General features: G+C 36.3%; 1 protein-coding gene across 10 annotated transcripts in view; it reads left to right on the top strand.

Annotated features, from left to right (window-relative positions):
• Window positions 1-15380, top strand: part of KIF16B (kinesin family member 16B) — a 401835-nt gene that overhangs the window by 256565 nt on the left and 129890 nt on the right. For 7 of the 10 annotated variants that reach the window (XM_069075448.1, XM_069075446.1, XM_069075444.1 and 4 more), the window contains 3 exons: window positions 6839-6997; window positions 9157-9262; window positions 10903-10953. In XM_069075448.1, the coding sequence (XP_068931549.1) occupies window positions 6839-6997; window positions 9157-9262; window positions 10903-10953 (316 nt within the window). Of the gene's footprint in view, window positions 1-6838; window positions 7030-9156; window positions 9267-10902; window positions 10954-12356; window positions 15080-15380 lie in introns of those variants that run through there. The other 3 variants (XM_069075443.1, XM_069075442.1, XM_069075452.1) reach the window with 3 other exon arrangements.

Below are 15380 nucleotides of genomic sequence, written 5' to 3'. Positions count from 1 at the left end.
CTATGGAAGCCAAGCAAAGGTTGCTTTTAGATTTATGTATTTGGATGGAATAGATTTTGCTAAGGTGTAATATAGGCTGACAGCATGGGAGCAGTATGACAGTTCTGTCCTAATGCACCCTGGCTATCATGCAGCTGCTAATTTTTTTTTGGTAGTCCTCAAAACCTGATCCATAACCTAGTATGCTGATTGACCTGGTTATTTGAGCTGCTAGGTGGTATGTAAGCAGAGATCAAATAGGGAGTGAGTCCACAAGGGGTTTGCAAGGTAATATTCTGTCACCTTTCCCTACCCTGTGCCTGCTGCTCTCATCCAGCTGTTCCCCTCATTTCTGCAGGTAGATGCTTAACTGCTTGGAAAGTTGCATTGCTGTCATCTCACCAGGGCTTTTCTTCATAGCTATTGAATTGAGTCAGAGGAACAGCAAGCAGGGAAGCCTCCTTATTTTTCTGTTAGTCCTTTACTTATTCTGTCTTAATCACAAAAACATAACCCCTCCATGCACTACCAGCTCTCCTATATGTGGAATCTTCTCTTTACCCCTTCCCGTCAGTCGGAACCCAGCCCAAATCCCTGTCACCTCCATGAGGTCTTTTGACTACTCCAGCCTCATTGGTCTCCTTTTTTTTAACTGTTAATGAACCACAAGCATTTGGTCAGATACTATTTTATGTCCATCTTACTTTACTTTCCAATGCTCTCATAAACAAAATGACTCTATTTCCAGAATACTACCCCCTTCCCTTGTATCCATAATCTAGGCCATTTCTCTCTTCCTCTCTCCCTTATTTTCTCAAATTGCTTTAGGTATTTTAGTCATAAGCTAATTTAACTCTTTATTAAATGAAGGCCAGAATTTGTATGTTTAACATTTTTTACCCTACAAAATTTATGAATTGGAAGGGACCTCAGAGATCATTCACAGTAAGCCGTACATGGACCCCCACCCCCACCCCCATCAATATCCCTAACAAGTGGTCACAGCAGCCCCTGTACTATTTGTTCCTGGTTCTACTCTCCAATCTCTCTTGTATATGGCAGCCCTTCAAATACCTGGATTATGTGCTCCTCGATTCTTCTTCAGACTAAACATCCCTAGGTGTTTCAGCCTATCCTCTGTAATTTCTAGTACTTTCACCATCCTTGTCACCCCTTTTTGTACATGCCCCAGTTGTTCAGTATCCCTCCTCAAAGGTAGCTCCCAAAACTAAATATAGTACTCTACATGTGTTTTGACCAGGCAAAGAGGAGTACAGAAGGACCTACTTCTCCCTTATTCTGTACTGCTAGATTCCTAATAATACAGCCTTAGGATCAACTTTTTTAGGTTTTGTGGTTGTCATTCCATGCTTAATTCATATGGATCTTGCAGTCATCTAAACATTTAAATATTTTCACCAGAAATGTTGTCTAGTAGACCTCCCCAGTCCCGTTCTTGAGCAGTTGCTGTTTTTATCAAACATAAGACTTTATATTGAACTTTACAGGACTGGAGAAGTCTGGTAGACAACATTTCAAAAATATGTACATATCAGATTTTCAAATGACATGAGACTGGGAGGGACAGCTAACATGCTGGTCCAGAGTGTGGGAGGTATTCTACCCTCTGAAAATCTGGTAAGGCCATTCAGGTCCTTCAGTCAAGACACTAATGAAAATATTGAACTGCACAGGACCAGAGGCATATTCCTGTTTCTGTGCTACTCCTTTAGAGACCTTGCTCTAGGTTCACGTTGTCCAGTTAATGACTCCTCCTCGGTCTGTCATTCAAACAGTTCTGAATTCATTAAGGTATACATATCTAGTCTAAGACATCTGTCCACATTTTTCCCAAATATTTTATGAAAAACTTTGTCCAATGCATTGCAATCTTGCTTTATTTTAGCTGTTTCATTTCCCAATCTACTGATCTCATGATCCTGTCAAAGAGATAATGAGGTTGGTGTGTTATAACCTATTGTTCTTCATGAGGCCTTAGTGGTCACTGCTTTTCAAAATAACATTCTTTTCTGCGTCTCATGATGGTAGCCAATTCTAGAATAATTGTCTGAAATAGTGGAGCAGGTAAGAGTCACTAATCAAGAGATCGGGGCCCCAGGGCTAAAGTTACAGAGAAAAAAGGGTTTCAACCTCCAAGGTATAGGGGCTTGTCTTCATAATTGGTGAGATTTCCAGGAAAATGACCAATAAGTAGGGAGTAAAGTAAAGCATGGGTAGAGCATGTCTGACATATAGATTCTGTGGATTCAGACTTCAATTTGAAGCTTTCTTAATCTTTGATTATGATTTTGGGTTGCTATTCCTAACTCTCAGTTGTAAATGATATACTAGAGAAAATTATGGGCTAAGAACATTGTAGTGACTTAGTAGAAAGAATGTCTGAATCATAAATCTCGCCTCATTCAACTTCCTATTTTTATAAATAAGAAAGCAGGAACAGAAAGGTTGAGACTCCCAAATGATAGAGATAATTAATAACAAAGTTAGTCTAAAAACTCATGTCTCAATCTTTGGCTCTCAAGGGTCTTCTGTTAAAGCCAAAGAATGGCATCAGAGACACCAATTTAAAACAGTGTTTTACACATAGCTGTTGGATATTGAACTTCCATTTTGGAGAATGCCTTCACTTTTTTTGCTACATGAGTACAACTATTTGGTCAGAATTCCCCAATTTTAAAGAAATTTTCCCCTCTCTATCTCTGAAATTGCCTCCCAAATTGAACCATTGTTGTAAATCTGATAGTAGCCTTGGAGGGAAAATATACTATTTCTTTTTTTATGAGCATACCAGGAAAAAACAAGTTAAGTCATCCATTGATAATTGACTAAATGGTATTGTATCAGTTTAGAAATCAGATAAAAGCAAAGCTATTTAAATGTATTATGTTTTCTTTTGTAATAGAAAAATTACTGCCTTATAATGATAGCATGAAGATAAATGTTAAAATAATTTTTTTCCTTGCCTTCAGGCCCTTCTTGCCTATCTAGTAAGTAAGAATGAATTTACCTTCCTAAAGACAAACAAAACAGCAGCAACAACAACAAAAAACAGCTCCCCTCTGTTTCCTGGCTCACAAGTGATCATCCAGCTTCTGTTTGAAGATATTCAATGGGAGAGAACCCCTGACTCCCTAAAGAAGCCCATTTTGGTTTTAGACAGCTCTTATAGTTAGGAATTTTTTCCTTAGCCAACCCTAAATATGCCTCTTTGATACTTCTAACACTTATTTCTACCTGGGCCCTCTGGAACCAAAAACAAGTTTGGTTCTTCTTCTTCTACGTAAAATCCCTTCCGATATGTAATTACTGCTGTTATGCCTCCCTTCCACACCCACCCCAGATTCTACCTTCAGGTTAAACCTCCATAGCATGAACCCAAGAGTCTTTCACATGTTCATTCCTACCTTTATCCCTTTCTTCCTGCTATTCTCTCTTTGCTACAATGACCAGCTCTCTGCCTACCCAAATCCTAACTTTCAACTGTATCCTTCTTTATGAAGTTCTCTGACTTTTCCAACCTATGTTGATTTTGTCATTCTCTGAATTCTTATTGTGTACCTTAGTCTTTATTAGTCGTGTTGACACAGCAGTATAACATCCTGTGTTAATTGCTGTGAGTGAGAATCTCTTCTCATTCTGATGAAACTGTAAACTCTACGGGGCTTGAGACTTAACCTTATACTTCTTTTGGCACTCTGCACAGTCAGGTAGAATACTGACCACATAGTAGAGGCTGTTACTATATATTGGATTGAAGCATTAATGGCTTTAGATGAGACCAGTTATCAAATCAGTTTGCATTTACCATCTGACAGAGTACCAGATTATATTTTAATGTAGTTTCTTAATTGTAAATCTTTCAATAATAATAGGTTTTTTAAATAGCACTTTTCAGTTAAAGGTTGGAAAACACTTTATATGTGTCATCTCAGTATATCTTGTTTTATTTTGGAAAGCATAAAATTCACTTCAGCAAACATTTTATGAACACCTACTGCATTCTAAACACTACTAAATATTAGGTGATATCTAAAACTACAAAGTTCAAAGAGCTATCTACTATCATGGAGCTTACAGAGTAGGGGTCTGTCTCACACACAAACTAAAGCATAAAATGTACTAATGTAGTTATCTTTAAGACTCATGGACTTATGGAATTTTAGAGCTATTAAAGGATAATTGAGGCTAGCTACCTCTTTACAAGTAAGGAAACGGAGGCCCAAGAAGTAAAGGGACTCTGTTAAACTTCACTCTCCTAGTATAGTGTCCTCTGCTTTTTACTATAACTTGTTGCATCAATTCTGTTAACAATTTTGAACAATAGATTTGATAAAGTAGCAGATTTACTTTTAAATAGCTTGAAACCTCAGATTTAAGAAGAGAAACTTGGAGGAGGAGGAGGAACTGAGATATGATAGTCATTTTCAAATAATTGAAGGGCTCATATGGAATAGAGATGAGATGTGGCCTGTTTGCCCAAATAGTAGAACTAGGAGCAGCACAGGGAAGTTGCAGAGAGGCAGGTTTGAGCTGAAAATATAGAAAAAAAATTTCATAATAATTGGTTACATAAAACTGGTTCTCTAAGCAAAGGCTAAGTGATCATTGAGGATACTTGTTCAGGGGAAGGTTGTCCTCTCTTCCACTTGTAAGTCAGGCTATAATATAGTATATGTTGGACAGTGGCACACACTGATGTAATATTGCAGGCTAGGTCTATTTGAAATTGCAAATTCCTGGTAAAAAAAATGAGAGGATCCAAGTTCTGGGAACTATGAAACTAGTATCAGAATTCCCCCAGGCGTCAGCAAAATTCCTGTGGCTTAGATGTGGGAGGAGGCTGCTAGTGAAAGAGATTCTGGTGTCAGGAATTTGCTTCCATTGCCGAAGGAGAACAAAATTAGGGGAAGTGGCAACTCTATACCATTGCTGTGCTGCATATAACATGGAATCCTACAACTCTATACTTAACATGAACCAGAAATTCTTATTTCACACCACTCTGTTACAGTGTTTTTCTGATGAAAATGAGAGTTTTCAGTGATCTGCAAAGAAAATGGCAAAGCCCCAAACTACTAATTCTGGAAGCCTATTGGGAAAATTGTTTTCAGGAGACCCAGATGCATGTTTTAATGGCAGTCAGGGAAAATAAAATATATTGTTCTCAGAAATTTACTTTACATTAGTATAAGCCATAAAGTTAGCATTACTTGAATCAATCTGATGGCAAATCACTGCCAAAATAAATCCTTTCATATCTGATTACTTAATTTTGACAGTTTCTTTAAATTAGTGGAGGAGTTGAAAGATAGTGCCCTTATATGGAGCCAACATCATTAATAGAACTGCAGAGACTTAATTATGATCTGTCAGTGACAATAGAGTTCTGACAGTAAGTAATGTTTGGAGTTCACTGAAAATATATGTATTTGAAGTTCGTATTGATCAAAGAGTTATTATTTAGAATTATAGGGGTATTTATCATTGCTATTGAACTGCCCTAAAACACCTTCGAAATGTTATATATGGTCTTGAGATTTATTCTAGAAGAAAAAATCATTTTTAGCTGTTTTTCCTCAAACTTTCAAATGGGTAGATTTAAGACTTTACAGTCCTGATTAACTTTGCCCTAAGGTTCAAGCAGCAGTTGCTGGAACTATCTCATTCATATGCTCTGTGCTGTGCTATGATACACAAGTATAGCATCACATATAGTATTTGAAATTTGAGGTAACAATTTCCCTTCCTTAAATTCCTTCCCACTCTGGTTTAGGCTAGGGGTGAGGAACCTGCGACCTTGATGCCACATGTGGTCCTTGGGTGCAGCTTTTTACCTGAGTCTAAGTTTTACAGAACAAATTCTTTTATTAAGGGGATTTGTTTTGTGAAGTTTGGATTTGGAAAAGGGCCGCACTTGAAGACCTAGAGGGCCACATGTGGCCTTGAGGCCACAGGTTCCCCACCCCTGGTTTAGGCAGTGCTAAAAAGGTAGCAGAGACAGGCATTGCAGAGCACAAAAACTGACCACCTCACTAAGGTTCATTAGAATAATTGTTTCCTTCTCTTGAGATTACTACAAATGATCTCTGCTCTTCCTATCCCCTTCTCTGTTATTCTGCCTATTTCTCTTTTGTCCTTGATACCTTTCTTTTCCTGGGTAAAACAGGAAATAAGGTGATTACTTTATGGTAGCTCCCTTTTGGTAGTATGTAAATTCTGTTCTAGAATTGTTGTGGAAATGGACAGAAATGTGGTCTGGGGATATGAAGAAGCTTAGAACTTTGAAGAGCATCATGGGACAAGTTTTAAGATAGAGGTTTCTCCCCTGTTTACATTTTTCCAGTGTCCTCAACTTGCAGTTATATATACACATACATACATATACAAATATATATCATGTCTTGAGATACAAATGGTTATTATTGAGTATGACTTTTAAAAATGATGATAAGGGGGATTAATTCAATTCAGTTATTCAGTATTGAGTACCTACTATGTTCTAGTAGAGAATATTAGACAAAAATGACACTGTCCTTTCCAGTAGGGTCGGGGAGGTGTCATATACAATATGTATTCAGGTAAGTAAATTCAAAATTATATAGAATAAATTCTTGGTAATTACAGATTTGAGGAGGGGCTGGTTTATGGTTACCCTAGTATAACTGCAACTTGTATGTTTCGAAGTAGTAGCTTTGTATGTAAGTTTGACCATAGTGATTTTAGTGTGATGATAATTGAGTTTATGAATTCTAGGCATGTGAAGATGCATGCTTAATTTGACATTGTACTTATGGATGTTTGTGGAGCTCTTGATTCACTTTGGTTCACCTTTGTACAGGTTAGAGTGGGAAATTCAGCAGCTGAAGCAAAAACTATGTGAAGTTGATGGTGTTCACAAAGGGCGCCAGGGAACCCTGGTAGAAAACCAATCTGACTCCAGCTCTCCAGGCAATGCAACAAAATCTCAGTCTCATCTGCCTCCACTGGCCGATGATAGGTGAGGCAGATCTTGAATCTCATTTTTTTCATGTAAGTTAACATTTCCTCATTCTTCATATTAAGTGAATCCTCGTGGAAGCCTCTATTAGACTTCATACCATTTGTAACATGTTCATTTTATTCATCCTTCTTTCCATATAATATATTAGATGTTGAAATATCTTTAGAAGTCATCAGCAGAGCCAATATATGAAGGGAAAGCTTTGGGGCTATGAATGTAGTACATAAACCTGAGAAAATGAAAGCAAGAAAATCATTCCTGAGTTGGGTTATGACCCATGGAATGGCGCAGCTGACTAAAGTAGGAGAGAGAAAGGGAGAGAGATAGAGGAGATCATTGAGATTGGGACAAGCAGAAAAAGTAGAGATTAGTGTCTTGTGCTAAAAAATGGTCTGGGTTGTTTAGTGTACATATCAAATGGATAGACATCTTTTTATATCCCAATACATAGAAATTTACATGGTTAGAGATATATAACAGATATGTTATGAAAATAACAGATTGTTATGAAAATGCCAGTATTTTGAATAAAATCATCATTACTAATTTATACTATACCTATGTTACTACAGTAAGATGACTTTCAATCTGGATGGCTTTGTGCATTGCTGTGTGGTTTAGGGGATTCAGATCAATCATTTTGTTTCTATCAAAAGTGATTATTTTTCTCTAACCCCACACTGATGCCAGACACAGAATTCCAAACTGGTTAGTTCTGAATGTTAACTATTAAAAATGTATATTTATATATAAAAGCTTAATAAGAATGGCATGAGCTTTTTTATCCTTTTATATTTTGTTTATAGGTTGTTAATACTAGTTTTTAACTTGAATAAAAATCAGTGCAGTTATTAGCATGTTTGTGAATAGATTTGTCTCAATATTATCTGCATGTAGTTAATAGAATTGTATATGTTAACTTAGCGTACAATACATTATTTCCTCTGCTTAGTTTTTTTTTTCTAAATATTTTGGGCATGCATAAGAATATTAAACTTCATAAACTTACTAATAGTCTTAGAAACATGAAATCAGGAGCAGCTAGGTGGCACAGTGAATAGAGCACCTGCCCTGGAGTCAGGAGGACATGAGTTCAAATTTGGCCTCACACACTTAACACAAAAACTAGCCGTGTGACCTTGGGCAAGTCACTTAACCCCAATTGCCCTACCTTCCCCCCTCCAAAAAGAAAAAAATAAAGAAACATGAAACAAAGAATTTTTTTAAAAGGGTGAATTAAGAATATAAATAGAAAGGATCATGGCCTACCAATTACTTTTTTAAAAGTCCATTAGGATGCCTAATGGATACCTTACAAATTGGGTAATTCTGATACCAAGCCAAGCAGCCAAGCCCATTTTGCTTTGGGTAACTGCAGAAATAGCTAAACTCCTAGAACTCTCGAGAGTGTGCATGACCTGGAGCTACATCAGAATGATCTTCCTAACTTGGGCTAGACTGTCATATTCTAGAATGGGAAAGAGTAATTGTTCTTTCCTTATTACCTCAGATTACTGTTTGCTCCACTATATAGGAAACTACTGTAGATTGTCAGGGATTAAAGAGACTTAGAGGTCATTTAATCTAGTTCAAGTCATTCTTTGTACATAAGAAGAAACGACTCAGTGAAGTGGCATGATTGTTACTATTGCCACAGCCAAGGAGTGACAGAGCAGGGAGGAATGGAGACTGGCAATAAGCTCAATGTACTATCACTAGCTACCCATTTCTTGAGTGCCTAATATGAGTTAGGCCTCTAGAAGATACACACACAAAAGCAGGTTCATGTGCTTAAGGAGAATGCAGTCACTTTGGGGAAGTAAGACTTGTAGGCATAAAACCCAGGTGAATAGTAAGAAATAGGGTTAAGTACTAAATTGTACAAGAAAGATTGTAAGTTTCATATGAAGTCGAAGTTATTCTCCATAGTTGTGAGGAGAACCCTCTACTATATACACACTATTTTAGTCTCCTTGGCCAAAGGGCTTACTTTCAGAATGGTGAGTTGGTGGTTGATTTAGTTGAGGTTAGATTTGAGAGTTTGGCTTTTGTGTCTTTCTAAAAAATGAAGTTTTGTGAGGTAAGAGGGACAGGGGACAGAAGAATGAAATTTAAAACATTCCAAGTTTGGATTTCCCCCCCTAATTTATTTTCAGGCTTAATGCTTACATTGAAGAAGAAGTGCAGCGACGTCTGCAGAATGTCCATTCCAGGATTGGAGACAATAACGTCTGTTTCTCCCAGTCTACAGAAATGCGAAAGGTAAGCTGAATGAGGCAAGAAGCGGTGGCTTTTGAAGGGACGTTTCATGAAAGAAAGATTGTTGTCTGCACAGGTTACCTCTTGTTTTCATTGTTGTTTTCCTCTCAATTATAATAATAATGTTAAAAACATGTCCTTACTAAGCTTAATGTTAGTTCAATAAATTTTGGCAAGATCAAGATAAGCAGGTTGGAACCAACGCTTGTTTATTTTCAGATTTATTTCTGGAAGGTTTGTGAAGTGAAACTAGCTTACTTTTGTATGTTGAGTTATTTCTTTCAAATCATAATTATAATATTTTGGTTACCATACCTCCGCTTCCCTTTCCCTTCCACAAATGGGTAGAACTGTGGTTTCTAGTCCATTTCACACATTACCACAAGGAATACCATGTTTTCTTTTGGGGTTGATGGATGTCAGTGATAGTCCAAGTGTATCAGTAAAGTATATTGCTTACCTATTAGTACATAGGGTGGTGTCCTCAGGAAATATTGTTCCTAGTATTATACTTGTACTTTTTAGAAGATGAATGAATAGCTCACATCTCTTATGGGCAAGTTGAGTAATAGAGAGCTACAATAAGTTATTTCATAAGTAAAGATTCTATACAGGGTTTGTATTCTTTTTTAAAAATGTCCATCTCATTCCGGCCTCAGACACTTAACACCAACACAAAAAACTAGCCGTATAAACTTGGGCAAGTTACTAAACCCCAATTGCCCTCAAAAAGGCCAAAAAAAAAATGTCCATCTCTTCTTTTATTTATGATTTGGAATTTTTTCCCATTTTGTTTTTAATTTTTTTGTCCAATTACATGTAAAAACAATTTTAAATTTTTTACAAAAGTTTTAATTTCCAAATTCTATTCTTTCCTTCTTCTGCTGCCCATTCGCTGAGACAGAAGCAATCTGATGTAGCTTATATACATGCAGTCATGTAATATATTTCCATATTAGTCATTTTGTAGAAGAAAACTTGAACAAAACAAAAAAAGAAAGAAAGAAATTGAAAAATAGTGTGCTTCAGTCTGTATTCAAAAGCAATCAGTTCTCTTTCTGGAGGTGGATAGCATTTTTCATCATGAGTTCTTTGGGGTTGTCTTGGATCTTTGTATTGCTGAGAATAGCAAAGTCATTCACAGTTGGTCATCATACAATATTGCTCTTACTGTGTACTGCTCACTTCACTCTGTATCAGTTCAGGTAAGTCTGCCCAAGTTTTTTGTGAAATCATCCTCCTTTTCATTTCTGATAGCAAGTAATATTCCATTACATTCATATACCACAACTTGTTTAGCCATTCCCCAATTGGTGGGCATCCCCTCAATTTTCAATTCTCAGCCACTACAAAAAAAGTTGCTATAAATATTTTTGTACAAATAGGTTTTCCCCCCTTTTTAATGATCTCTTTGGGATACATACCTAGTAGTGATATTGTTGGAGCAAAGGGTATGCACCTCTTTATAGTACAAGTCTTCTAGAATGGTGGAGTTGTGAATGGATGTAACTGTTCTTGAGGGCTTGCATTCCTGAGAGACGAGCATGTTTCTTTAGCTCACTGTTAGATCTTACAAATATTTCTCATCAAACCAGTTTTACCCCCTTGAAAAGTAGATAATTTAATTTTTCTTTCATTTCTAGGATAATGAAAAACTTCACAATGGCTCTATTCAGCGTAAGCTAAAGTATGAGGTAGGTAGTGATTTTTCAGATTGATAAGGTCATCTTAAATTATGACATGCTCATGTGATTAAATTTTCTTAATGTTTAGTTGCATAATTAGAAATTTTAAGTTACAATAAGATTAATGTCTAATAGAAAAGGCAAACTATTATATAAACTTAAAATTAAATCAAATCCTGCAGGTTGCATATAGCTTTGACTTTTTCTTAATGTCATGTAGTGGTGATGGAGACCTTAAAAAAACTAAAACTCTGCACTTAAAACAGAATCCCCTTCCTCATCCTTCTTTAAAATTCAAATATGATCAGAATCAGAAATGAGGTTTGGAAATATAATAGAGAACTACTCAACATATGAAAAAAATTTCATAAATTTCAAAGACCATAAGCCTTCATATTATTGCTGTTGTTACAAAGGAATACTCTTGAGTGACTGATTCCTATATCTCTCTAATGAATTGTTTTACACCTTAGTCTTATCAAACCAAAGTTTATTTGGATGTAAGACAGGTTTTATTTTGTACTCTTTATATTTTCTATAAATATCTTCCCTTACATTTCTGGTCTTTTGTGTATTCACACACACCTTAAGAATAGATTATGGAAGCATTGAAAAGAGTTTCCACAAATTACTAGGCTGTAAGAATTCTAGTTAAACCCTTGAAACAGAATTGGTTTGATCTGCCTCACCTATTGTCAGCCCTTCTTCTTCCTAATCAACTTAGACTAATGAAATTATCTTCTTCTAAAAAGATCAAATTCTTAGAGAAAAAAGTGTATCTTCCATTTCTCTAGGTTACAATACCTAGCCACAGTGCATTCCACATACTAAGAAGTCAACAGATATTTGTTATTGATGATTCATTTATGCCTTCAGAAAACATGTATGAATGCCCCCAAACACATATTCCCTAACATGAAACCAAATCATACATAGAAAAATGGTCCATAATTAAACTACCAATGGATTTCTCTTAGGCTTACAGTTTCATTCTCAGTAGACTCACTATGATATCTTTCACCTTCTGGGTACCTAAATTCATGCTTATTTGTTTCCTGTTTGAATATGAAATTTATTCAAGTCACTCAATATTATTCTTTTACAAAAAAATCCATCTTTACAGTTTGAAATGAATACTGTGAATTAATTGTATAGATTATAATCATGTCAGATATATGCAAAATCCAGAAAATGATCTTCTGTTCAAAAATCAGATCATCTGTTCCTCAATCAGATCACTCATTCTTGAATCATATATCAATCAATACCAATGGATTTAGATTTATAGTTTTATTTCTGAATGAATTCACAAAAATGAAGTCAATGAAAGTGAATGTAAAAATTATGATGTGCAAAGAATTTTAGAGCATAAAAACAGCATCCCTATTTCGACTTTTTGATATTTTGAACAGAAAATACAGTCTTGGACATTGCAATACCTATTTCCACTTAGACCTAGAGGAGATACAGATTCTTCCATTATCATTAGAGAAGTAAGTCAAGTAGAACCAAAGAAAGAAGAAAGTCATTCAGTAACATGGAGCATATTAAGTTCTACAAATTCCTCACTTGTGTCAAAAGGGAGAACCTGCCAAGAAAGGAACCAGTGTTCAGAGCAAGAGTTTTCTTATAAAATTAACTGTAAGCTAAATTGCCCAGATTCTGCTGGTGTTTTTGATCAAGATTTTTGTCATGAAAATTGTCCTCTTGACTTTCTTCACACAAACAAAGGAAGTACAGAATGTTTGCAAGACACGATAGAGAATCTCAGTTATTCAAGACATATGACAGTGACTGGGGAAGATGCCTTCAGCTCAAGGACTAAATCCAATTGGACCTTCCTGCAGCATAGATCCAATACCATGTCTGTAGAGAGTAATGATGAGCAGACCAGAGAGAGCAATATGTGTCGCTTATTTCTTTCTGAATCTATTTCCAGTGAGAAGAGTCTGTCCCAGGCAGACTCCCAGGACTTCACAACCCCACTTCCTGTCTGTGAACAGCATCTTAAAAAGGAGCCACACATTACAAAACAAAGCCTCCTGAAGTTTACTCTTCCATCTATAAATGTTAGGAGAGATGCACTCTATGGCTTGGAATATTTTTATAACAAGTTTTCTAACATTTATAAAGATACGAGGAGTCATCTATTCCAAAATAGCACAAAGATGTTCAACCAAGCAAGACACATGAGAAGCCTGTATGACCCTAGTAGCATGAGCTCCCAAGTAACAACATTAATTAGAAATTTGCCAGTTCTTAGAAATTTGCCTCTGGCGATGCCCTGGAAGTCATACATGAGGTGGTCAGATCAGCCTCCTTTAAATGAAACTCAAATTGCCATGAGTGACAAAGACCAACTAGAAAAATGTTTGCCCACACAGAGCCCCATGCATTATATGGCCACAGCCATCTCATTAACTGCTGGTTTGCAAAGTTCTTCTCAAAGCTCTGTTTTCCAGAGAACATTTGACAGTGGCAGAAATCGCTTTGCATTCAGGCAGACTCTTGTGCAGTTTCCAGCTGAACTACTGAGACTTCAGGAATTGTCTTTAGAAGATCTACTAGAGTGTGTGACCTGTTGCCTCCCTGAACTTTGGGGCAAAGTAGATGAATTAAAAGGTGTTTACTGGCTTGCTGTTGCTAATTGCAAAGAGCCTGACCCACAGCCAGCCTGTTTGATTCTGTGTAGTTCTACCTTATATGCCTTCCTTCTATCAAATGATTGCCCAGACTCCCTAGACGTTTTTCAGATTCTTCCCCTTACTGTGCTTAGAGAGGTTCAAGTTGGTTTTGGAGGACAATGTGTACGACTTCTGGGTTCCACAGAAGACCACTTGCTCACTCTGTTTAGTTACAACAAAAACTTCACTCAACAGATATGCTGTGACCTACTAAGTCCCTTAATGTCCATGTTAGACAATGCCATGTGTTTTAATCATCCTTTGCTCATGGAAGATTTAGTTCAGCTTTCACTTGATTGGAGAACAGAGGTTACTGATTTGGTTTTGACAAGTGGAGTAAGAGTGACATCTAAATTCCAGAATACCCGGGTTAACATTACTTACTTACTTCATGGAAATATGGAAAGCAATATTCCTTCCCTGGCAGAGGTACAATTACTATTATATACTACAGTCAAAATAGAGAGTGACTCTGGCCAAGCATGTTGTAAGTTGGTTCTTCTTAGTACACATATTGGACTTGTGAGAGAAGATTGTGTTTTTTATCCCCTCACAATTTCTCCAAGAATATCTCCTCGATGCTCACAATTTGATGTGTTTAAGCTACGTGCTTTAAATGAATTCAGATGTGTTGTGGCAGACCACAAAAACTTGTTAGAAATGAAGCTTGTCTTTTTCAAAAAGCATATAAATGCATCTGATTCAAAAATTGGTTTTTCTGGACACCAGCTGTCCAGTTCCACTTCACACGTTGTAGATGCCCAAAATGATCCATCTGAGGTCTGGAATCTAACTTTTAATTCACAAGATGAAGCTCTTTGGCTAATTAGATACTTGACAAGATTCTAGAGAGTACATTTTCAAAAGTGAATTTATAATATATGTATTTGAATCCTTTTCTTGATATAACAAGCATGAAACAAAATCAGTCAAGGGAAAATAAATGGCCCTAATGTAACTAACTTGGAATTGAAATAAGGAAGATATCTAAAACTGGAAATTAAGGAGCTTTAAATATCAATATTAAAATGACTGTCAATGAAGAATTAATAAAATGTTTTTTATAACTTCCTCACTTAGTTATCCTTAAAGTTATACTTCATTAAAGCACTTTTTAAAAATTACATTTGACTTTTTATTGATTTATAGTATAACAGTTCACAGTTGAGTTCTGAAACAGTTTGGGCCAGTGTTACTAAGGAAAGTCTCTTCAATGACATGACATTCATATGTAGAGATTTAGTAGTGATTAGAACAGTTGAATTGTAGAAGCTGACGATGCACAAAACTTCCTGTAAGAACACAAGGATTTAATGTGTTTCTCCACTAAAAACATGAAGTAGAATCAGAGATAAGGACCCTGCTGAGGTTCTTTACATCACTGATTGACTCTTTATTGCTATTGCTTGATCTCTTCCGTTTTGTATTATTTCACTTCTTTGGTGCTTGTTTCCTTCCCTTCCCTTCACTTCCCTTCCCTTCCCTTTCCTTCCCTTCCCTTCCCTTCCCTTCCCTTCTCTCTCTTTCTTTCTCTTTCTTCCTTTCTCTCTCTCTTTCTTTTCTTTCTTCCTTCCTTCCCTCCTTCCTTCCCTCCTTCCTTCCTTTCCTTCCTTCCCTTCCTTTCTTTCTCTCTCTTTCTTCCTTTCTCTCTCTCTTTCTTTTCTTTTTCTTCCTTCCTTCCTTCTTTCCTTCCTTCCTTCCTTCCTCTTTCTTTCTTTCTTTCTTTCTTTCTTTCTTTCTTTCTTTCTTTCT

Source organism: Petaurus breviceps, unplaced genomic scaffold (assembly GCF_028583685.1).
Source record: "Petaurus breviceps papuanus isolate PSGF00001 unplaced genomic scaffold, PetGlider_PUasm1.0 90919, whole genome shotgun sequence".
Lineage (NCBI taxonomy): Eukaryota > Metazoa > Chordata > Mammalia > Diprotodontia > Petauridae > Petaurus > Petaurus breviceps.
The sequence above is the reverse complement of the archived record's forward strand: the minus strand, read 5'-3'. Positions and strand labels throughout refer to the sequence as shown.